Raw genomic sequence first — 23,830 nt, forward strand, 5'->3', positions numbered from 1 at the left:
GGGGCACATTGGAAAAGCAGGTGCAGAAAGAGTGATTCTGTTGTAAGTTTTTAAGAGTGCTACCCTCTCTGCAATAGTAGTGACATCTTGTGTGGATAGCTAACAGAGCATCGGGTGCACAGTACCATAAATCAATGGAGAACTCTTATGGCTTCTATGAAGAAAACTTATATGTAAAACATGGCAATGCACAGTGCACACGAATTGTACATTTTGGTCCAGTGAAGAAGCAGCTACAAAGGCACCAGAGGCTGCTCATTTCAATATCTGCAGGACAAAATTGCTGATACCTGAGATACACTTAAAATACACTATAAATTAAAAAAAAAAAAAACTATATACATCTGCTCCATGTTCCATACATAATCAGAAAATGACAACTTAAAAGTGGGTAAATCTTACCCCCAGCTCCAATGCCCCCTGGTGCCACGCCTGTTCCAGTGCCTCCAGGTTGCACTCCAGTCCCAAGTCCTACACCAGCTCCAGGTACCCATCCAGCTCCAGGTCCATAACCTAAGGTTAATTGAAGATAATGTTATCTTATACTCTCTCCTTTGCTGATTGATTGATTAGAATCTTTCTTTTGGTTCATGTACTCACCTGGCTTAGGTGGTTTGCCTCCTGCTCCAGGATACAAGCCTGGAAATCAAGAAAAATACATTATCTGCCTGTTTCTTACTGTGGATAAAGACTGTGGGGTTGCACACTGAAGATGCAAGTAGAGAAAGATTGACACTGTAGCATAATGATATATATAATAATATAGCAAGTGCTGTTCCATGCTTCCAAGCTGGCTGTGCCATGCTTTCTGCACCAGTAGCGACATCTTGTGGTAGATATCTAGAAAAGGACTCTGTGCTGTTCTATTAGTGTGTAGAGAAATTTCCTTGGCTTTTTAAATGGCAAAGCAGTCACAAAGGCACCAGAGACAATTCTAAAACTGCAGGGAAATGTGTATATTCTTCCATGAGGGGAATAGAAGTTGCTAAGAACTGAGAGGTGTAAGAGATTTAAAAGAAACTACATAATAAAAATCAAGTTAAACCTCACCCCCAGCACCAACACCCCCTGGTGCCACGCCTGCTCCAATTCCTCCAGGTTGCAGTCCAGCCCCAGCCCCAGCCCCTATACCAGCTCCAGGTACAAATCCAGCTCCAGGTCCATAACCTAAGGTTAATTAAAGAGAATGTTATCTTATACTCTCTTCTTTCCTGATTGATTGGTTAGAATCTTGCAATAATTGGTTTATGTGCTTTACCTGGTTTAGGTGGTTTGCCTCCTGCTCCTGGATACAAGCCTGAAAATATGAGACATACATCTGTTTCTCATTGTGGATAATACAATGTATATATATATATATAGTAGGTGCAATGGGGGGGGGGGGGGAAAGCAGGTACAGTATAGTATATATTTATAACATGCCAAGCAGTGACATTATTGGTAGAAACACTACTTACTATACAGAATACAGAAGAGATTCTATGTACAGTTATAAGGAGGAAATGAGTCATTTGTGAGAAAATTAAATATTTATTCTTAATAAAAATTCTACAAATAAAATAACATCTTATACATGAGAATAAACCTTACCACCAGCTCCCCCTGGTGCCACTCCTGTTGCAATTCCTCCAGGTTGCACTAAACCACCACCAGGTACTAATCCAGCTCCGAGTCCATAACCTAAAGACAAAAGTAAAAACAACAGTAAACTTCTTTTTTAGTTGAGCAGTTTACTCTTTGTGTAGAAGTAGCTCTCTTAAGATGACTTAAAGTTTAGTGTTTTTTTTGTCCTTGTGCAAAGGAACACAATTTGGATCACCTTATCTTAAGCTCATCAGAAAATAAAAAAAAAAAAAATCACCCTCTCATTGCATGAACAATGTTTCAACAACAAAAGCCACTCCTTGCACTTCCACAAGGGATGCAGGGGAATCCTGAAGCTAACACCACCACTGAAGGTGGCGGTAACTCCAAGGTTTCCACTGTGGCCAGCATCAATTGATGCACCAAACTTGTTCCCGAAGAATTGGACACAGACCTCATTTTAGTTCCAAATGCCAGAAACAGAGACATTCCAAAGATTTTCAGTGCAGTTGCATCCAACAATGGGTGCCCATAAAAACTTGTGCATTGTAGAAAATAATTTACTCCCTGTTGTAAAATTTAGGTATAATAAAAGTCACTTTCAAGTAACATGTAGACTTGTTTAATATCACGTGGTCGACTTTTAATATCCTTACATTTTAGAACTGGGGGTGTATATCTTTAAATAGTTATATTCCTTGTAATGATTCATTGTCTACTCACCTGGTTTAGGTGGTTTGCCTCCTGCTCCTGGATACAAGCCTAAAAATAAAGAGACATTATTAGGCATTATCCGTCTGTCTCTCAGTGTAAATAAACACTATGGGCCAAAAAACAAAAACAAGGCAAGGTGCAAAGTGCTCTTTTTTTGCTCTTTGCATCCTGCGGTGCTTGTTGCACTTTCATGAAATGGCATGTTGAGTTGCTTCAAGCTCTTTATGCAGCACTGTCTGAATTTATCATTGCTATATACAAACAGGGCTGGAGGAGGGTGGAACATTTTTGTCCCCTGAAATGCCTCTACTTTTTGCATTACTTAGAAATTATGAAAAATGTATTATGTAGGGGGATTAGCCTTTCTCTGAGGTGGTATATATTGTAGTATCAGGCTCAGAAGGGCTGACCCTGATGCACTTTACATCATTTGTCCAGCACCATATGCCCATCTGAATATGATGGCTATGTTCCATCCAAGAAGTGACATCTTGTGGTGGATAGAACATTCTGTAATGTGCTGTAAGTCTTCTGTGTAGACATGTTAAGAGGGAATTCCCTATTCAAAATACAGTGCAGCTGCACTATACATTCCAGTCAGGCCAGGGAAGCAGATCCATAAGACCCAGAAACTACACATTTTATAACTAGATTAACAAAGATTAAACAAGGTTTGGATACACAAATAATTATACTACAGAGGGGATCTGTAAGAAGAATGTCGGAAATTAAATTCGTCCCTGCTAATATTTGTTTGGGGAAAAAAGTTAATTCTTAACCCAAATGATATTAATAATATGCCATTAATCTCACCTCCAGCTCCAGGTGCCACTCCTGCTCCAATTCCACCAGGCTGCACACCAGCTCCAGGAAACAATCCAGCTCCAGGTCCATAACCTTAGGACAATTACATGTTATGCTACTGTTGTGTGTACATGTAATGTTACTGTGTTATTAACACATATTTTTCCAATACTTTTTATGGCTCCTAATGTCTACCGGTACAGTTATCACCCCGACCCTGCAACACACTTTCTATAATCCAAGCAATTCTATGTTTGTTGCTTCTCTGGGGGGTTTTCTGAAATGGCACCCAAAAGAAGTATTACAACTTGTACATTATAAAAATCTCAATGCATTGTCTGAGCCTGAGTCTGAGCTTTCAGAAGGAGCCAGCGCTACACATTAGAACTGCTTTCAGGTAACCTATTGTTTCTCCTACTCCCATGTAACTGGAGGAGTCCCAAGCCGGACTTGGATTTCTTACTATTGAGTGCTATTCTGATATATACTGGGAGCTGCTATCTTGCTACCTTCCCATTGTCCTGCTGATTGGCTGATGGGGGGTGAAACCACTCCAACTTGCAGAGCAGCAGTAAAGTGTGACTGAAGTTTATCAGAGCACTGGTCACATGGTTGTGGCACCCTAGGAAATAAAGAATATAGCTAGCCCTATGTGAAATCTTTAAAATTAAATATAAAAAATGTGTTTGCACTTCTGAGAAGTGGATTTCAATGCTGGAATCTGCTGGAGAAGCTCTATTAACTAATGCATTTTGACAAAAACATGTTTCCCATGACAATATTCCTTTAAGTTTCATCTAGTCATGATTATAGTATCCTCACCTGGTTTTGGTGGCTTCCCCCCTGGGTATGCACCTGTCAGCCAGAAAAAAACAATCAAACTGAATTAAACACTGCTTTCTTCAGTAAGTATAATTCTTATGGATATTACCAAGGGGCTCAAGAAGAAGCTTTAGACAGAGAGGCATTTAAACCCTTTGATATCCCAGTGGGTCAGTTTGTCATGAGTGTTTCCCTACAGATATTCACTCCCTAAGGTTGCACCTAGGGGTAATTCCTCAGGTATGGGTATTGTCTAGATTAACCGTGCAGGACGTTAAAGACTCGTGTAGTTCTCAACATAATTCTAGACAGGATGTCAACTGTGACTTTCTGGGGCTACTCTACCAAAAAGAGGACTATAATCTCCAATCTCCTAAATACTGTACTGTAATGTATATCCTACTCAATAGAGCATGTCACTTACAGGTTTGCCTCAGGTGTGCAATCATATACAGATGGAGCAACTGTTATTTCATATGATGCGACAGCAAACGCATGAAAAAACATGACTTTACATTTCAAAGGAAAAATGAGCGATGATCTATTCTAATGAAGTGACATGGTGCGAACTAGGAGCTATCTGAACCAAATGTCTAGATTAATTTGTTTTGTCTCTATAGCAAGTCACAAACAACCTAAGAAAGTTCAAGTAAAAATGCAGGGACATTTCTTACCTGCAGCAGCGCCAGGTGCCAATCCACCAGCACCAGGTACCAATCCACCAGCACCAGGTGCCAACCCACCAGCACCAGGTACCAATCCACCAGCGCCAGGTACCAATCCAGCTCCTGTTACATAACAATAAAAGAACAGTAAGAACTTAGTCATACATTATATAGGTTTGGAATGCAATCTTTTCTCTCTGCTGTTTCCAGCAAACTGACATTTCGGTTCTCTCATGTACAGTAATAAACGTATGAGAACTTTATAAAATTAAGCTTGAGCTGATTATGTCCATAGCATCCTTACCTGGTTTTGGTGGCTTTCCCCCTGGGTATGCACCTATTAATCAGAATAATAATAATAAAAAAAGTGACTGAAGTTGCAACAAACAAGCTTTATACATTAAATGACTTCCATGTCACCTATGTTTACCAATGTTCAGCTTGTTGGTTGATATTTGCATTTCTTGTGCTACAGTTAACTAGTGGCCAATACTGAACAGGGGTGGTAGAACCCACAAAAAACCTTACATAGGGCCAACTAAACACTTTTCTGAACCCCAGATAATTTTCTCGGACAATTTGATCAATTATGCCCCTCCCAGAGATTCTAAGCTTTACTTTTTAAGCTTGTAAATATTGCTTTCCTAGGTGAGGAATGAAGATTGGCTAGACTAGAGGGCAGATTGATCAAATTATGAAATTCACCTACTTTCTATTCATTCCTAGGGGATTTTAAAAGAATATTTATCAAATGGTGAACTCTTCACCCAAATGGTATCTGTCACCCATTCATAAACATGCTTCTGAAAATCCCATAAGAATGAATAGAAAGTGGGTGAATTTTTCTGCAGGGAGCTATAATTTCACATTTTTATAAATTTGTAAGTAAATAATTTATGTTATAAAGTTATAATGCCAGTTGGGACTGCAGTATTCTCCCAATCACCATAATGCTGCACTAAACATGTAGTTTATAGCCTGCCCCTCACTAGAGCAGATTACATTAAAGAACAACCCAATTAATTGGTAATGCCATTTTTTTAGGCACCCAAAGTAGCTTTAATTGTTAACCTTTGACTATGGGCCAGAACTTCCATAAGATATGCATCAGACTGGAATACTTTGCAATACAGCACTGTGCTGATATTTCTGGAGTATAGCAAAAATAGTTTTACAATCATATATAGAGGGAGCATCCTTTGTTTCGGCACCAATGGTTTATATGGTGCAATGGCACACTTACAGAACATGTCACAACAACTATATTATCAAAGTGACATGATGTAGCCATGATGTATTATTAAAGTGACATGATGTAGCCATTCAAAACAAATATCTAGATAAACTCGCTCCCTCTCTATTTCAAGTCACAAAGTCACCTAGGACAGTTCAAATCTTTACTTAGTCTAAAATGTAGGAACATTTTTTTTACCTCCAGCTGCCCCAGGTGCCAATCCGCCAGCACCAGGTACTAATCCGGCTCCTGGTCCTAGTCCAGCTACCCCAGGTGTCAGTCCACCAATGCCTAATCCTGTTCCATAACAAAAAAGAAAGAATCTCAGTCATTGGCGATAAGAATGAAAGATGCTCATTGCTGCTTCCAGTAACCTGACAATTCTGTTGTCATATATACAGTGACTAGAATTCAGAAGTAATGTTGTTGCAAGAGAACTAATTATGTATTGGGTTCAAGGAAAGCACTTTTTTTTAACTCTAAAGCATATTTTTTGAAGAATAGCAAATAGACACATACTTCTAATTTCACCCTAACTGCATAACATTTCTGCCCAAAATAAATATACAGTTATAGATTCTTTTATCCGGAAAACTGCAAATTACAAGAAGGCTTTCCATAGACTCCATTATAAAAAAAACTTTAAATGTTTAAAAATGATTTCCTTTTTATCTGCTATAATAAAACAGTATCATGTTCTATAGATAAATAATACTTTATTGGAGGCAAACCAATCCTATTGGATTTATTCAATGTTTAAATTATTTTTTAATCGACTTAAGGCAGGGTCAGAACAAGGGGTAGGCAGAAGAGGCACCTGCAGGTAGGTACCTCCAGACCCTTTTCCCCCACTGTAGCGGCCCCTGAAACCCCGCCACCCTGTGTGTGTGCATCGTGTGCTCGTTTGCGCATGCGCGCGGGGGGGTGAGGCTGCTGCTGCTTGGGGCGCGCAAAACCGACCAGGTTGCCCAGGGCGCCAGGTCGGCTTGGCCCGGCACTGACTTCCCTCCCATAACTGTTCCTATGTTGAGCACTCTAAAACATCATTTAGAACAGTTGCCTTTCACAAACCCAATCCCAACGTTATCATAATAATATTGAGCCCGGCTACATCCACCCATATTTCTGTTCTGAAATCCATTATAATCATTCTAATGATGCTATCCTTTTCCCAGTACCAGAATATGTCCATTTACAAGTCTGGCCCCTAGCAAAATCATAGAAGGTTAATAATTTTATTCATCTTTCCTTGTGTTAAGCTACAAGAGATGCTAAACATTTCACAAATCACAATAGGAAAGAATATATTCACACCATATTAAGTGTAACCAGGAACACTTTAGCCTGAAACTATCTTCTCTATAACATATAACCCTACAACCTGCTATTATTATGGATCCATTGCTATTCTTGCTCACTAAGCAGGAACTGTGTGTGCTTCTATAATAAGAGAGGCAAGAATGTATCCAGATTTATCCATACCTGGCTTAGGTGGTTTGCCTCCAGGGTACGCGCCTGAAAATACAGAAAGATATCTGTAAGCCTTAAAATAAATAGTATTACTGTATCCAGAGGTGCCAAATGTTTCTGTTAAGATAAGCATCTTTTCATTATGACCAGGAATCCTCTCCTTACCAAGATAGTATTTTAATTTATAGTATATAGTATATATAAGTACCACCATATTTAACTGCACTGTGCAATGTTTGGGGATGGACACAATCTGCATGACCAGTTAATCTGTTAATTACAAATGCTTAAAAATCAAGACATAAGATCAGAGAACCCTGCACATGAGAGCTCATGCTTCTGGCATATGGAGTACTTTGCCTCCTGCTGCTGTCAGAAAAAATATTGTCTTCCCCTGAGCACCTGAGATAGACACCTTACTATGCCATATCCCATTAACTGTGTTATTCTGGCCTACAGAAGCGGGCTACTCTATTTAAAGGCAAACTCAAGTTATTATGACCTGCTCCTGTTGCAGCTCCAGGTAGTAGTCCAGCTCCAGGTTGTAGTCCAGCTCCAGGTTGTAGTCCAGCTCCAGGTTGTAGTCCAGCTCCAGGTTGCAGTCCAGCTCCAGGTGTTAATGCACCTCCAGGCAATCCATAACCTGAAAACAAAAGATTATACAATGTAAAGGCACTTTGCTTCCAAAAACACGACACTCAATACTAGAGCACAGGTTGTTGGCGCTAACAAATTCTGAAATCCAGAGTAGCTATACATAATTACCTGGTTTAGGTGGTTTGCCTCCAGGGTACAAGCCTGAAAAACAGAAGAATAATGGGACAAGTGTTGTAATAAGACATTAGGAATATCTCTGTAAAATGCAGAATTTACAGTACATTAGTATCTGTATCTCTAGATTATGATAGGTTAATGGTGAGCTTTACACCATAAGCAATTTAATATCCGAATGGGGAGCCCAACTGATATCTGGCTCCTCCGGACATTTAGGGGCTGATTTACTAACCCACGAATCCGACCCGAATTGGAAAAGTTCCGACTTGAAAACGAACATTTTGCGACTTTTTCGTATGTTTTGCGATTTTTTCGGATTCTGTACGAATTTTTCGGATCCAATACGATTTTTGTGTAAAAACGCGAGTTTTTCGTATCCATTCCGAAAGTTGCGTAAAAAGTTGCGCATTTTTCGTAGCGTTAAAACTTAACGCTACGAAAAATGCGCAACTTTTCGCGTAAGTTTTAACGCTACGCAAAATGCGCAACTTTTTACGCAACTTTCGTAATGGATAGGAAAACTCGCGTTTTTACGCAAAAATCGTATTGGATCCGAAAAATTCGTAAAGAATCCGAAAAAATCGCAAAACATACGAAAAAATCGCAAAGTACCGATCATTACGAAAAAAACGCAATCGGACTCCATTCGACCCGTTCGTGGGTAAGTAAATCAGCCCCTTATTGTATTTATGCACAGCAGCATAGCCATTATGTCTACTTTCACAGTGTTATGAACTTTGTGGTAGGCACAAATTTTCTGCTCTCATACTGGGGTCCTTCATACATAAAAAGATTATGCAGGGAAACAGGTTAGATTTATCAAGGCATAGTGCCCATTCATAGGATTCCATGAGATGAGGTAAAATTGCCACTGTAGTTGATAACAGAAATCTGGAGACAATCTGGAGATTATTGTAATGAAACTAAATCCATGCAATGATCTGCAAATCTTCTTATGTCTGACCTGCTCCTGTTCCTGCTCCTGGTACTAGTCCAGCTCCCAGTCCAGCTCCTGGTGTTATTCCGCCCCCAGGTATTAATCCAGCTCCTGCTCCATAGCCTGAAAATACAAGAAATAAGAATACAGAGGGACTTAACTGGCAGCTGCCTTAGAGAAAACTTGTACTGCTTTTTTTTAACAAATGCACTAATGTGACCCTACCTACCTGCTATCCTACAGCCACAGTCCCTTCCCAGAGGCTATTATCCCACTGTTACTATAGGCACCATCTCTCCCTACTATACCTGCTATCCCACAGCCACAGTCCCTTCCCAGAGGCTATTATCCCACTGTTACTATAGGCACCATATCTCCCTACTTTACCTGCTATCCTACAGCCACAGTCCCTTCCCAGAGGCTATTATCCCCACTGTTACTATAGGCACCATATCTCCCTACTATACCTGCTATCCCACAGCCACAGTCCCTTCCTAGAGACTATTATCCCCAGTGCTACTATAGGCACCATCTCTCCCTACTATCCTACAGCCACAGTCCCTTCCCAGAGGCTATTATCCCCACTGCTACTATAGGAACCATATCTTCCTACTATACCTGCTATCCCACAGCCACAGTCCCTTCCCAGAGGCTATTATCCCCACTGCTACTGTAGGCACCATCTCTCCCTACTATACCTGTTATCCTATAGCTAGTCCCTTCCAAGAGACTATTATCCCCAGTGCTACTATAGGCACCATCTCTCCCTACTATCCTACAGCCACAGTCCCTTCCCAGAGGCTATTATCCCCACTGCTACTATAGGAACCATCTCTCCCTACTATACCTGCTATTTTATGTTTATATTATTTAAACATGGATAATCTAGCCTTTTAAGCAACTTTACCTGGCTTAGGTGGTTTGCCCCCTGCAGGGTATGCACCTGAAAAAAAAGAATTAACATTGTACATCTGTAGCAAGAATGCTTCTGGACTCACCACTAAGTAATACACATTAAGAGACATGCCAGTAAATGTGAAAAGAGAGCTTCGTATTTGGAATACACTCACTTAAAATCAAGTACGAACATTTCTTCTTTTAGTGAGGTAAAACCAGTAACAAATGTTGCACTGCACCAGAAGTAATGGTCTGTTTTAATTACTGTTTTTTTGAACTTAAAGATAGCGTACATTCACTTAAAGGGGTATATTTATCAAAGACTGAAGTTAGTTTAAAAGAGTATGTATCAATGTGTGAAAGTAGAGTTCATCCGTTGATAAATATGCCTTTTTTTGCATTTTTAATGATGTTTCATAAGATGTGTAAGACAGCTGTTGTATACACAACAATACAAGCAAGACAGCAATAGCAGGTCAAAGTGATCCTTCTGCTACAGAACTTTTCCCAAGGGAAAAAACAAAACTCCTAGAAACATTGGTTTTCTATATAACCCCTTTTTTTGTTGGCCGTCTGTTCTGGCATGTATTCCCTAATTCCCTTTATTAGTGGAAGGCTGATTGTGCACGTGTAAATATATAAATATCCTTTTTTATGTATGTACATGTATACATGAGTAGGATACATACACCCCCCTGTTCCCTACAAAGAAATGCACAATATTTGTTGCATGTTAAAAAGTATGTCTACCTACCTGCACCTGGAACACCTCCGACACCAACTAACAGAAGAGAAATACAATTATCTAGATTAGTCAAAAATCAAGAGGACCAACCAATGTACATATAGTAAATACAACCAACTAAATCCTGAGAAATAAAGCAGGATGGGCACCACATATTGGGGGCTCATTTACTAACAGCAAACAAATTTGTGCCAGTGCAATAGGCCATATCAGCCATTTATATATTTATTATTACCATTAATTTCATTTCTAATTGGCTACTATTGGACACAGTGCTGGGGAAATGTTGGAATAAGCCTCTCTGTCTCATTGCATAATTCACTCCTAGTTTCATGTACTGTTTGAAACACCTGTGTAAAAAACATTTTCTTAAATATGCAGATAGAAATACTGTGTCCTAGCATAGAACACTCTATTGGGCATAGCCCACCTTATTACTAGGGATGCTTTTTACTTTACATCCCCTGGACAATATTGTTATGCAATGTATACCTATTCTAGCTCCATATACAAGATACAACATGCCAGACCCTGACAATAATAAGCAGGTGCCTCTTTGCCTGCACTGCTAGAAACTGCCATGGAACAGATGTTTCCTTTTATTTGCTTTAAAAAATCAGTTTACCCTTGCCTGCTTATGTTATAACCATCTGCCAAACCCTGCAATGTGGTATTCCAATGAAGGCAGGGACCCTCATGTTGATCACAGGCTGAATGTGTTGCTGCTCTTTGCACAGTCTCAATACTGGTTTCCTACTGTTGCCATCACAGAACCAATGCACTCACAAAAGCATGCCTACTTTTGTGTCTTTGCCCGTCTCTATACAGTACAAACACAGTCAGAATGTCTGGCAATCTCTGCTTACTCTTGGGGCTAGTTCAGTTTCAGTTCAGTTCAAGAAACTGAACTGAAAAAGCATGAAAAAAAAGTCATACAAAAGTCACGAATAACCTCAAAAACAACAAAGCAAAGAAAAATCTTCCACTTGTAAAAGGGACATTTGCCATTGACTTGATCTTGACAGATTAGATGGAGTATTTTCAGATTCAGAATTGTTGTAGATTTGTTGCATAATAAATCTCTGAAAAGATACACTGTTTTCTGCTACTAATTTGGATTTTCAGCGACAAAAAGCCGGACTGCAAAAAGATGCTGCTTAGTAAATGCCCCCTTTAATGTCAATTCAAAATGTTCAGTTCCAGAAAGTGTGATTTATATGAGCTCCCGAAAGATAGCATGCAAGGGTCTAATAGACCATATCCAGCTACAGAATAGTGTCTTGAAATATGTATTATAAATGTAGCCCTTTGTATATAATGTGACTTAATGAAGTTATTCACTGGGAACCTCCTGCAGCTTCACCTGTAGGCAAGATATATTCTTTAGTTCATAACTGACCCCCACACAATTACATCTTACACACAATATCTGCACTTCATAATTTGCAGCTCTGTTGCCTTTCTATTACAGCCTACCCCCCAACTACCTTCAGTGGGCCTTTTTAAGTTGCACATCGCCCCCATTGATAAGGTACACACTCACTTCTTAATACAAAATTTATAATACAATTCCAAGAAATTTTGCAACTGGTCATTATTTTTAGCATCAGTTTATATGTTTGTGTTTCTTTGCTTTACAGCTCTTCAGCTTGGAAATGAAACTGCACTTTGGTCACTGACGTAGGAAAAAGGCACTCTGAATGTCAGACTGAAGTACAAAGAGCAGAGCAGCTGTAAAGAAACCACTATAAATAAAAAATGGGCATGCGCAAAAGTTAAACTTGTACTCTGACTTTAAATTGAAGTCAGTAAATTGCGAATTTTTGGAGCCCAGAAAATTAGTTTAAAGTGTCAGACTTTATGCTCTGTTGCTATGCAAAAAAATTCATGTTTTCTCAACTCCAGTGGGCAGCCCACCAGCACCAACTCCAACTGTGGGAGACAAGATAGTGTTATTTATCTCACCCATTAGGGGATAAGGGGAAAGTTAAATGCATGGGGAATACCATTGTAATAAAGTTTCAATAGGCTGTTTACTCTAATTTAACATTTTTACACAGCTGACCCTGTATGACCCTGTAATCATTAGGTCAACAGGGGTACTTCTGGGCCTGCAGCCATCTGATATAGCAGACCCAAAAGCACCCCTGTTGACCCTGCTTCTCCCTGTGCTTTCCTTCAGTGTTTATACCAGGTCAAGCGGGTGGGAGGATTGCTAGTGTACAGAGCACTTTCTTTTCACACCAAGTGGTTTCTTTGCTGTTTTCAAATTCTGCCCTGACATTACTGTGCGCTGACAGGCGGAAAGAGAAAGTATGCAATTTCCCTGTCTGCGCAATAGCAGGCTGATTTATTGTCTATCAGGGTGTAGTGATGAGGGGGTTAAGCGGATATGCATTTTCTCCCCTGATGTAATATGCTGGTGGAGGAAACACCTAGGGGGGGCGATTTACTAATCCACGAACAGATTGAAAGCGTCCGAATGCGTTTTTTTCGTAATGATCGGTATTTTGCGATTTTTCCGTCGCAACTTTTCCATAAATTATCTCAACTTTTTTGTAGCCGTTACGACTTGCACGAATTGTCGCAACTTTTTTGTAGCCGTCGCCAAAAAATCGGAAAGGTTTGCCCGCCGTTTACTAGCGCTCAATACGAAAAAGTTGCGTCAATTCACGGAAAAGTCGCGACGACGACAAAAAAATACGAAAAAGTCGCAAAATGTTCGTTTCCAATCCGATTTTTTCCCATTCGGGATTCGGATTCGTGGATTAGTAAATCAGTCCCCTAGTGCGACATTGCCGTTAATAAGACAAATAACATAATTCAGCCTTTAAAGTTAACAGGGACAACTTTTTGCCACCCCCATCTGAGGCAAGGCTCTCATCCTACCTCACAGCAGAAACTGCACTGAAAATTAGCTTTTTTTTTAGCTGTAATAGAGCCAGGACAAAAGATAGGCCAAATTATTTATATAAAATATAAACTGGCCATATGGTTGATAGCAAAGTTGCAAGCCTTGCATGCATTATCTCCATAATAAAATCCCCCATGACTTACCTCCTGCTGGAAAGCCACCTGCTCCAACACCTGGTAAAGTAACAATAAGAATATATTTAATTTTTTTTGTTGTTAACGTATGTGAAAAAGCTAGCAGGTAATGGTATAGAGCAGGTACAGATTGGATGTTTACTCCACAGTTGTTTCCAATAGGGTATAATAAATGCTTACTAGTTAAATAGAGGGCCTATATTTACTATGCTCAAAGCATGATTATTATATGATGTCTGATGGGGGTTTTAATGCTGCAGCATCTCAGTGTGCAACAATATGGGTATGAGTGTTGTGTGCAGCTGCTGGTCAGTATTAATTTACTGCACCAGGCTTCACAGGCTTGCAACTGAAAATCATAATGGCTCGATTTTCCAGAGGATTTTTTAAAGATAGAACATATACCCCCATATGTAATAAAAGGCACTAACGGGGCCATTTACTAACTGATTTTTTTTCTGATTTGGACTTTTTCGAGATTTACTATGCGTCCAAACGGCTAAAAATTAGAATCTGACAATTTGCCAGCTAAAACTTGCCTAGATCATGTAGAAGTTAATGGCGGATGTCCCTTCTTTTTCCTTGAAATTTCAGGTTTCTGATTTTCTACACTGGTTTTTGTGAGATAATTCTAAAAATTTTAGTTTTTGGGGGCAACAATTCGAAAAAGTCACAGTTCTGCTAGTGCTATAGGCCATAGCAGCCACTTATATATTTATTTTTACCATTAATTTAATTTCTGATTTCTATATACAGAGACTATGGTTTACACTGCAGGCACTACACTGCTGGTATAGCAAATAATTTGGCCCCCCTCCAAAGATTGCACACAGCAGGGCAGTTGCTGTAGGTAGGAATATTGTAGAATTGCTAGGCAAGTTATACCCAATCTGAAGCAATTCAGTTGTTGTTTATGTGTATCTCAGTTGTATCTCAACATCCACTGATGGAAAGAGTAGTAGAATCTAGTAGAATACAGATATCTGCTACGCAGAAATATCAAGACATAGGCTTACTATATATACCCCAGCTAGGATTTCATCATCATAACCTGCAGGTCAGACTGACAATATGCTGATTTCTTAGCTAATGTGATTCCTTGGGAGCTAAGGGTTAAGAAGGGATCTGGTCAGTGTTCAGTCAGAATGCAGGAGTGCATTGAATATCCCAGGAGTCACATCAATAAACATTCACACTTCCACATATTCCTTTTTTCATAAGGAATCTTGAAATGTGTCCACAATGAAATAACTGCACAGCGTTACGGAATGGAATTTAAGTATGAATTCCAATAATAGCATAAATGGCATATTTTTATACACATCGGGGAGTCAGTGTGTGAGAAAACAGGAAAACACAAATTTTTCATTTCCACTTCTGATGCTATTCCTTGGAGCCCAGAGAGCTGGGAATTTGGAAAGCCAAGTTTTAATGAATAATATATTTGTTGAACATCATTGTTTTCCTGGCTTCAAAGTCTTGTTTAAGATTCTAAAATTAGATTGCGGTCCTAAATTAGTAGTGTCTGTGTGTTCGTCCGTATATTACAAGTACAAATTGACACGCAAATGGCTAAATGCTGTTCAGAGGGAACATTCTCCAAAAAATAAGGAAAAAGTAATAGCTATGTATCATGGACTCTTCTAATGGCAGCTCCAATTAATTTGTATAAATCCAGGGGTGCTCTGTGTGTTCAGAGCGTATGCACCCATAAGAGATACCCGTGTCGAAGAAATGCTGGCTAGATATGGTAACAGTGGGAGAGATACAGACTAACCCTGGGAGAGATGAGAGAAAAGTGGGAGAGATGCTGGCTAAATCTGACAAATTAATTGAAGAGATACTAGTTAAATCTGGTAATGGAGTGGGAGAGATACTGACTGAACCTTGTAACAGAGTGGAAGGGGATACTGGCTAAATCTGGTAATGGAGTGGGAGAGATACTGGCTAAATCTGATAAATTAAGATATACTGGCTAAATCTGGTAATGTATGTATGTATAACTTTATTTATAAAGCGCCACAAGGGTTTGCAGCACTGTACAATCTTACAATATAAAGAATTACACACAGGGAGGACAAGTGTTATAATAAATACAATAAATAAGTATAAATACACAGGGAATAAGTGCCTCATAGCGCTTACAGACTAAATGGTTGGGTAACACACAAGCACCAATTGGAAGGTAATGGAGTGGGAGAGATACTGGCTAAATCTGATAAAATTAATGTAAGAGATACTGGCTAAACTTGGCAAATGAGTGGGAGAGATGCTGGCTTATCTGGTAACTGGGTGGGAAAGTAGGAGAGATACTAATTAAACCAGGCAACAGAGTGAGACAAATACTGGCTAAATTGTGTACCACTTCAATGAAACATTTAGATAAAACTTGCCTTAATAGATAAAAATTGCCTTAATAGATGTTAAAGGTAAAGATCATATGATATAAACTTATTATTGGGCAGCAGGACAAGGAGCATAAAAATGAAAAATAAAAATGACTGCTTTTTTTTGTACAACTGATTGAACTGTGTCACACTACCCTATTCATTAGTACTATGAGAAATACCACCACTGGCTTCATGGTCACAAAATATCAATGTAAGGCTGGGGTAATTGTATTGCCATTATATATTACCTCCCAACATTTGAAAAATGTAAAGAGGGACAAAAAGAAATGCCATGCATAGTGCAGTGATTGTTTTTGACCGGACCCATTTTTGCAACCATACCCCCCCCTAGGTTATATAAAGTTTGAACACGTTTCTGGGGGTTTTGGGGTCTTGTTTTATGTGTTATTACAGTTTTGCTTAAAAAGGTGAAATTGCCTTTTAAGCTGTGAGTCTCAGTTCCCCCAAGAGACCTGTTTAGCTTATTAGTTACAATTGTATCTAAGTTAACTTTCTGGGCTCTCTGCCAAAAGCTACTTTTTAAATTAAGTTTGAGAAACATTGTATCTTTTTTTTTGCGTTCAGTGCAGATTCAGAAAGAATCTGGGACTGCGGACTGAGCTTTCAAAATCAGGATTGTCCCGTGAAAATCTGGACAGTTGGGAGGAATGCTAGTATATCATGAGTATGTGCTTTTGCAAGTATGATAGTACCAACTTGCAGGAAGGCCTCCAATTCCAGCTACAATTACAGAACAGAAGAGAAATATGCAATTAGTGCCAGAAGAAATGATAATTATTAAGCAACAGTAACATGTACAACAATAATTCTCACCTCCTATCTTCGGGGGTTTAGCTCCCAAACCACTAATTGCTATGAAAAGAAACAAACACAAAATTATAATACATTACAAGTCCAAGCAAAATGGCCTAATGCTTGGCTGCCATACCTCATTACCTAATAGTACTACAGTGTTGAATGCTACAGGGCCCCTTTAAGTGTTAACATATAGCAGCCAATGTGCAATTAGTTTTGATCAGCAAACTATGTTAGAAAATGTACTGAAATGCTGTTACAGGTATAGGATCTGTTATCCGGAATGCTTGGGACCTAGTGTTTTCCATAATTTGGATCTTCATACCTTAAGTCTGGTAAAAAAACAATTAAATAATAATTAAACCTTAAAAGGACTGTTTTGCCACCAATATGGATTCATATAGCTTAGTAATCATCAAGTACAAGGTACTGTTTTATTATAATAGAGAAAAAGGTAATTGTTTTTAAATATTAGAATTATTTGTTTAAAACAGACTCTATGGGAGATCTTACAGTAATTTAGAGATTTCTGGATAATGGGTTTTCAGGATAAGGGATCCCATATTAATAATAATGACACTGGTGTTAACAAAGTAGCTTCTGTATGTCAGTTATTTCATAGCTCCCAGCTATCCTGTGGGCATGATAGGGACAATCAGGTGTGTAAAAGGCTATATTGATGGGAGTGTTAATAAGTATGTCATTTATAAAGCACACAGTAAAGGTTTCTGGATGATAAATCAATTCTATGGAAAATGAGTCAAGTAAATGTCAAATCATACTGTAAAACTTTCTCTACAGTATATGCTTCAGGCACTTTCTATTCACTGAATACTTTACTGAGGGTCTGGAATGTGTAAGGCTTATAGAAGTATTTATAATTATCACATATTAAAAAAATTGCAATAACATTGTCTTTAATACTCACTTGGCCCCGGAACACCACCAACTCCAGGCACACCACCAACACCGGGTACTCCACCAACACCAGGTACTCCACCAACACCAGGTACACCACCAACACCGGGTACACCACCAACGCCGGGTACTCCACCAACACCAGGCAAACCTCAAAATTGTAAAAAAGTAGCTCATAATTATATTTACGGGCAATCTCCTCAAAGCAGAGGAATTCAGATTAATAATAAATGTTAGGACACACATTTACACTGTGACATCTGCCCATCACTTTCTCATCACTGATCTAAAGAAACACTGCCTGTGCTTAAAGGAACAGTAACACCAAAAAATGAAAGTGCTTTAAAGTAATAAAAATATAATGCACTGTTGCCCTGCACTGGTAAAACTGGTGTGTTTGCTACAGTAACACTACTATAATTTATATAATAAGCTGCTGTGTAGCCACAGGGGCAGCCATTCAAGCTGGAAAAAAGGAGAAAATGCACAGGTTACACAGCATTTAATAGATAAGTTCTGTAGAATACAATAGTGTTTTATCTGTTATCTGCTATGTGCCTGTGCCTTTTCTCCTTTGAATGGCTGCCTCCATGGCTACATAGCAGCTTATTTATATAAATTATAGTAGACTTTCTGAAGTAAACACACAACTTTTACCAGTGCAGCAGCACATTATATTTTAGTTACTTTTATACACTTTAATTTTTTGGTGTTACTGTTCCTTTAAAATCATTTGTTAGGTAAATGCCATGTGAGGAAACATGGCTTGAAGCACGGAAGGCTGAGTCTGTTGACTATTTCCAACCTAAAAGGTCACAATGGATGTCCTTACTAGATATTATAAATTAGTTGCTTGCTTAGAAACAGATTGGCTAGTCAATAATATGGCCATAGAGTTCATTGACTTTCCAGCTGAATGTTTCTGCTTCTACAGTAAATGCTGCCAAGCCAAGAGGCTGTACCCAGTATTGATTATATGTGTTAGGTGTGACTTGCCTAGGGGGCAATGAGTCACAACTTGGCCACTTTCCCCTAACATTGAATCACCTCTGGAAAACTGCCCACTGTGCCATATGCCTTAAATTACTCTTTTTAAAGCAACTGGCTAGGATGTGTTAGTCAATCATTCACTGATTGATTCTATATATTTCTCTTTCAGAATGTTTACTTAAACATTACTTAATGTCCTGGGAGTAAATAGCAGTTAAAAACAGTTTGTATTAAAGAGAAAATACCACATCTAGAGTGGGGATGCCTGGACCAATCTGGATTCCTATGCAAACCAAATTTGTCAATGTATTTCTTTTTTTAAGCTTAAGGGCAGTTTAAGTAAGTAAAGAACATACAGTAAATATGATCGTCCATAACTGGTAAATATAATACATGTCCTGTTATAACGGGGTAATAGGCTAACTAGAACAAATAATGCCATTTTGGTACTATCATGTTAATCTGTCGCTTCCATACTAGCCAGTCCCTCATGTGATGTGCCCAGTGACACACAGTATTTGCTGGAAGAGCTGTTATATATATTAATGCCATATCATCAGAGAGATAACAATTAGTTCTCAGCAATATTAAGATCTTAGGGCTTATTTGCAAACTGAAGCAGTGCAAAATGTAAAAAAAGGCTGCAATCATTTTTTCGCACTTTGTATGTTGGATTTTAGCATGCGCAAATAGCCACAGGCCTCTGTCTTCCGTTTTGGAGTGCAGACACCTACATACTGTGCAGGGGGCAGTAAGGACAGGGCTAAGCTGTGCATCTTGAGATTGTACTCTTCACTGGGCTCTGGATTCTTCATCCGGCTCTTTTAGGTAATGAGCAAGAGTGCGCCCCTTAGTGCCCCAGGGGCCAAGAACAATTCCTCTTAACTTGCATACTACTATTTGGTGTTTTTGTTGGACTTTTTTGGTTCAAATCCTCCTTTGAAGTCCAACATTTGGGCAGGGCCCCCTACTTCAACAACTAGGTTTCAGATGTGAGATATCAGATGTGAAAATGTTGTTCATCTATTTATTTTATAATTCAGTAACCCAGGGAGCGAGGGCAGTTTGGGGTGATTTGGAGTTAACAGGGCTGGATGGTGGGAGGCAGGGAGAGCTAAAGACCAATTGTAGGTAATACTAATGAAGTACCTGCATGTATGCATGGCACATTACTAATACGCCATGCATGCCAATTTATACTCAATAGCCTAAGTTATTAGATCAAACCAATATAAGCCCATGTGTATGAAATTATGATACTGGGCAATGTCATATACAGTAGCTGTTTGATTGAGTGGTGATAGGGTGGGGGAGGGGGTGATATCCCTAATACTTGATACACTCTGTACAGCTTTGTTTTAATTGCTTTTAATTATTAATGGGGTTGATCTCTTTTAATGATTAAATAAAAGTGACGTTTTAAGTTCTTTCCTGTCAGTTATCGGACATAAACTGATGCAATGTGTATAATGGAGTCCAAAATATCCCAGCAACTATACTGCCACAATAACCACAAATACTATAAGTGGTACAGGATACACCCTTACTTTTTGTATATTATCAATTATAAATTGATGCCTTCTTTGGTTGGTTCACACTAAGTGGGTTTCTTCATGGGCTGTGCAAGGTATCATAAGTGAGGTGGGAGGTACAGGGTATCAGCCATTTAGTCAGTTCAACAATATTAAGGGCTTATGCATAGGCTGAGCACACACCTTTCTCAGCTCTGGGCCCCCTAAGGTAGGGGCAGTGCCATAGGATCCACTACTATAATGACTTCATAATGCCAGACTTGGATCATTGTCTTCCTGATGAAATGGCATTAACTGCCTTTCTTTGCTTTAGATGGTTAAGCTATTTGTGCACACAATGGGAAGTTAAATTCAAATATTAACATTAAGCAAGATTTTAAGTGCTATGAAACTTAATGGTTTGTAAATATGCTACTGAAAATAAATAATTTTGGTAAGCTTTTGAAATACGTTTCACAAATCACTGGGAGAGGTTCATTAAACAACTGTAACAACTGTTCTCCCTCTGTGTCATGTACCATTACACAGTAATGAAGGATAGGAATAACACGTCAGGCCCACGTCAGGCACCTATTTTTTATTTCAAAGCTGACATAGTCCATTAGGTCTGTGTTGTGGTCCCTTTAAATTCTGCTAGAGGCTTACTTTAACTGGAAAACATATGAGTGAGTTCAGCAGTTTGTTAAACAGGTAAAATATTAGCATGTTATTAAATCTGGAATGTTGGCTTACAGCTAAAACCATTAGGTGTCACTGACACAGCAACTGCCAACTCCAGTTGCTCTTGCCATCTGCAAGTTGATGTAATTCCCTTCACAGCAAGGAAAGCCACCAGCAAATATCTCTTTTGGAACACGATAAGGTGCTACTTGGGTTGCACTTACTTACCATATTTAGAGGCCTTGGCACCAGGCTGGACTCCAAGCTGAGGAATGCCTGAAACAAGACAGCAAAGAAAATATGACAAATATGAAAATGATCACTTCTCTCACATCTGCCTCCAATATTTCTACCTGCTCCAGGAACTCCTCCAGCACCAGGGACCAGACCAGGCACCACACCTGGTACAGCGCCACCTCCGGGCGTTAAACCTGGAACCCCACCTAGACCAGTACCAGGAACAGCTCCAGGAATACCTCCAATTCCTGGAATGAAGGAAAGGGAAGAAATAGCATTTAAATAAAGGGTATGCTGTATTAAGGACAGCTATGAAACACAAATTGCATGGCCTTTTTTATCAGCTGGCTTAGCCTATTTTTTAAATTTAATTAATCTAGATCATACTTCCTGCAGGAATAGTCCATAAGGACTTAAACAACAACCAGGGTATTTTATTTGTAAATAACACGAGCCCCATGCCATATATATGTAGGAATATTGCAACATACATTCTCATTTTAACACACCAGGTTGCCATTGTGATATTTAACTTCTCTTGTCTACCACTTACATTTCTCTGAACCTTGCCATGGCTAATAAGATGTGAAATTAGGGGAACCATATGGTTATGTAGATGTTCTCTATTAGAATTAAATGTATTAAACATGACCTGTAAAGGACCTTCTAGAGAACTAGAAATTCTCCCGGTGTGCCCCCACCTAAAACTTAATTAGCCCTTTCATAGTTCCTATATAACACCTTTATTATTTTGTACTCTCTAAATAATGCTGTGAAAGGGCCCTTGATATTAGTTTTCCCTGTTTGGTCCCAGACAGGTTATATATTTAGTTTCCCTTTGGATAATGTTTGCATTAATGTTTAAGTGTAGTGTATATATATTTAGTTTAATGGGTACAAGCACACCAAGAAAATCTAAACTCACTAACCAAGGAAACAAGGGATTTGCAACTACTTAATAAAAGAGTAATTAGCGATTGGAGTACAGTGTTAAGAAACCATAGCATAATGCACAGTGCAGAAGGGGGACCTACCATACTTGGCTGCTTTCGCTGCAGCTTGCTGTGCTGCTGTCAGGGCGCCAACCCCTAAACACAAAGCCAACAGGACGTTACAGCTAAAGATATGCCTTAGATTTTGTTCAAGCACAGATGTTTCACCTTAGGTTACACAAGCATCAGAGGCAGGAGTCTCCCAATAAATGATAAAAACTTACATCAACAAAATCCCCATTAGTTTTAGGGAAGTATCTGGCTGCCAGGCAGGTGCCTTTCATGCTCGCCTGTGCACTTTATTTGACAGTATAGGTTATGTCAGGAATATACTGAAATTCAAACCTCATTAAACCAACATCTGAGTTGTCTCCTTTTTAACAATTATTCTCATATAGATAATATCGACGTAGCATACACAGCATCTGACGCTTACTGTATATGCATGTGGTTAAACATTAAGTGAAGGTGAAAGTTGCATCCATTGGTGCACAACCTACAAACCTCTGGTATCTTGCACAAAAGTGTGTGCACACAATTAAGCTGGAGTGCACTTTGTACTCCTTAGTAAATGAGCCTCATAGTATGCTCTAAAGCCAAAACATTTGTAAATGGCCTAAGTAAAATATATACCTTGTGGAGGACTGTGCTAAATTAGGTTTGTTTCATAAGATTTCCTGGATAATTAGGTTATCCACAGTCACATTTAAGAGTGAAGAATATTATGTTCTCACCAGTTCCTGTGGGGTATCCAGCCTTCCCAGCCTTCCCAGCAGCCCCGGCACCAAAAGCTCCATAGCCTGCAATAAAACTAAGTTATAACATTGCAACAATATACACAATATGGCTGCAAACAAAGAGACCTTGAGGTTTGGGTCTGAACCATGACACCCAACAGGGCAAAGTTCAAGTATTCAAATGAATGGCTGAATTTGCTGTTTGTATATCTTTTCACCAACCATAACATTTTCAGGTAATGTCATAAAAAGTATTACATTTTGCCGACATCTGGTAACCTGCTGCCCAGTAAATGCTACCATCTAGCATTGGTTACTATGGGTTACAGACATATAGCAAACTTTAGACTATTGATATTATTTATGCAGTGGTCTTCACAATCTGCCTCATCAAATCACAATGGACAATACTGACTCTTGTATTATAGTTTGAGGCAACTGTCCCTCTTGATATTATTATGTGGCCTTAGGGTAAAGAGGCCATTAGTAAGTTTTTGAAGATCATTGGGATGTCTCCTTGGGTCTGAACAAGAGTTAAGAGGGACCAAATTATTTTCAGTTATTACTGTATTCTGAGCAAAAACAAAGATCTTTCTTTAGTTCTTAGAACCATGAACTTGTGAGGATCTAAAAAGTCTTTTGCAATAGCTCCCAGTTTGCATATGATAATTTAGGAACTTAGCAGGCAAAGGACTAACAGGCACACTATTTTCTGCAGGTCTGGTAGCCCATAGCAACCAGAAAAAATATTTGGTTTTCAACAGTATATCAGGAAATATTGCCTGCTGAATGTATATGGTTTTATTGCAAAACTTACCATATCCAGGCTTTCCTGCTGTGTATGGAAGTCCATATCCACCTGTA

General features: G+C 39.0%; 1 protein-coding gene across 27 annotated transcripts in view; it reads right to left on the bottom strand.

Annotated features, from left to right (window-relative positions):
• Positions 1-23,830, bottom strand: part of eln1 (tropoelastin 1) — a 76,567-nt gene that overhangs the window by 10,931 nt on the left and 41,806 nt on the right. For 15 of the 27 annotated variants that reach the window (XM_012957190.3, XM_031896089.1, XM_012957208.2 and 12 more), the window contains 26 exons: positions 23,784-23,825; positions 22,964-23,029; positions 22,272-22,325; positions 21,354-21,485; positions 21,229-21,276; positions 17,829-17,969; positions 16,919-16,957; positions 13,704-13,733; positions 12,546-12,578; positions 10,656-10,682; positions 9,912-9,947; positions 9,032-9,127; positions 8,059-8,091; positions 7,796-7,936; positions 7,306-7,338; positions 6,022-6,120; positions 4,894-4,926; positions 4,599-4,712; positions 3,925-3,957; positions 3,112-3,195; positions 2,308-2,346; positions 1,591-1,680; positions 1,259-1,297; positions 1,051-1,167; positions 601-639; positions 403-513 (listed from right to left, as the gene is read on the bottom strand). In XM_012957190.3, the coding sequence (XP_012812644.2) occupies positions 403-513; positions 601-639; positions 1,051-1,167; positions 1,259-1,297; positions 1,591-1,680; positions 2,308-2,346; positions 3,112-3,195; positions 3,925-3,957; positions 4,599-4,712; positions 4,894-4,926; positions 6,022-6,120; positions 7,306-7,338; positions 7,796-7,936; positions 8,059-8,091; positions 9,032-9,127; positions 9,912-9,947; positions 10,656-10,682; positions 12,546-12,578; positions 13,704-13,733; positions 16,919-16,957; positions 17,829-17,969; positions 21,229-21,276; positions 21,354-21,485; positions 22,272-22,325; positions 22,964-23,029; positions 23,784-23,825 (1,749 nt within the window). 27 annotated transcript variants of the gene reach the window in all.

Source organism: Xenopus tropicalis, chromosome 2 (genome assembly GCF_000004195.4).
Source record: "Xenopus tropicalis strain Nigerian chromosome 2, UCB_Xtro_10.0, whole genome shotgun sequence".
Taxonomy (NCBI): Eukaryota; Metazoa; Chordata; class Amphibia; order Anura; family Pipidae; genus Xenopus; species Xenopus tropicalis.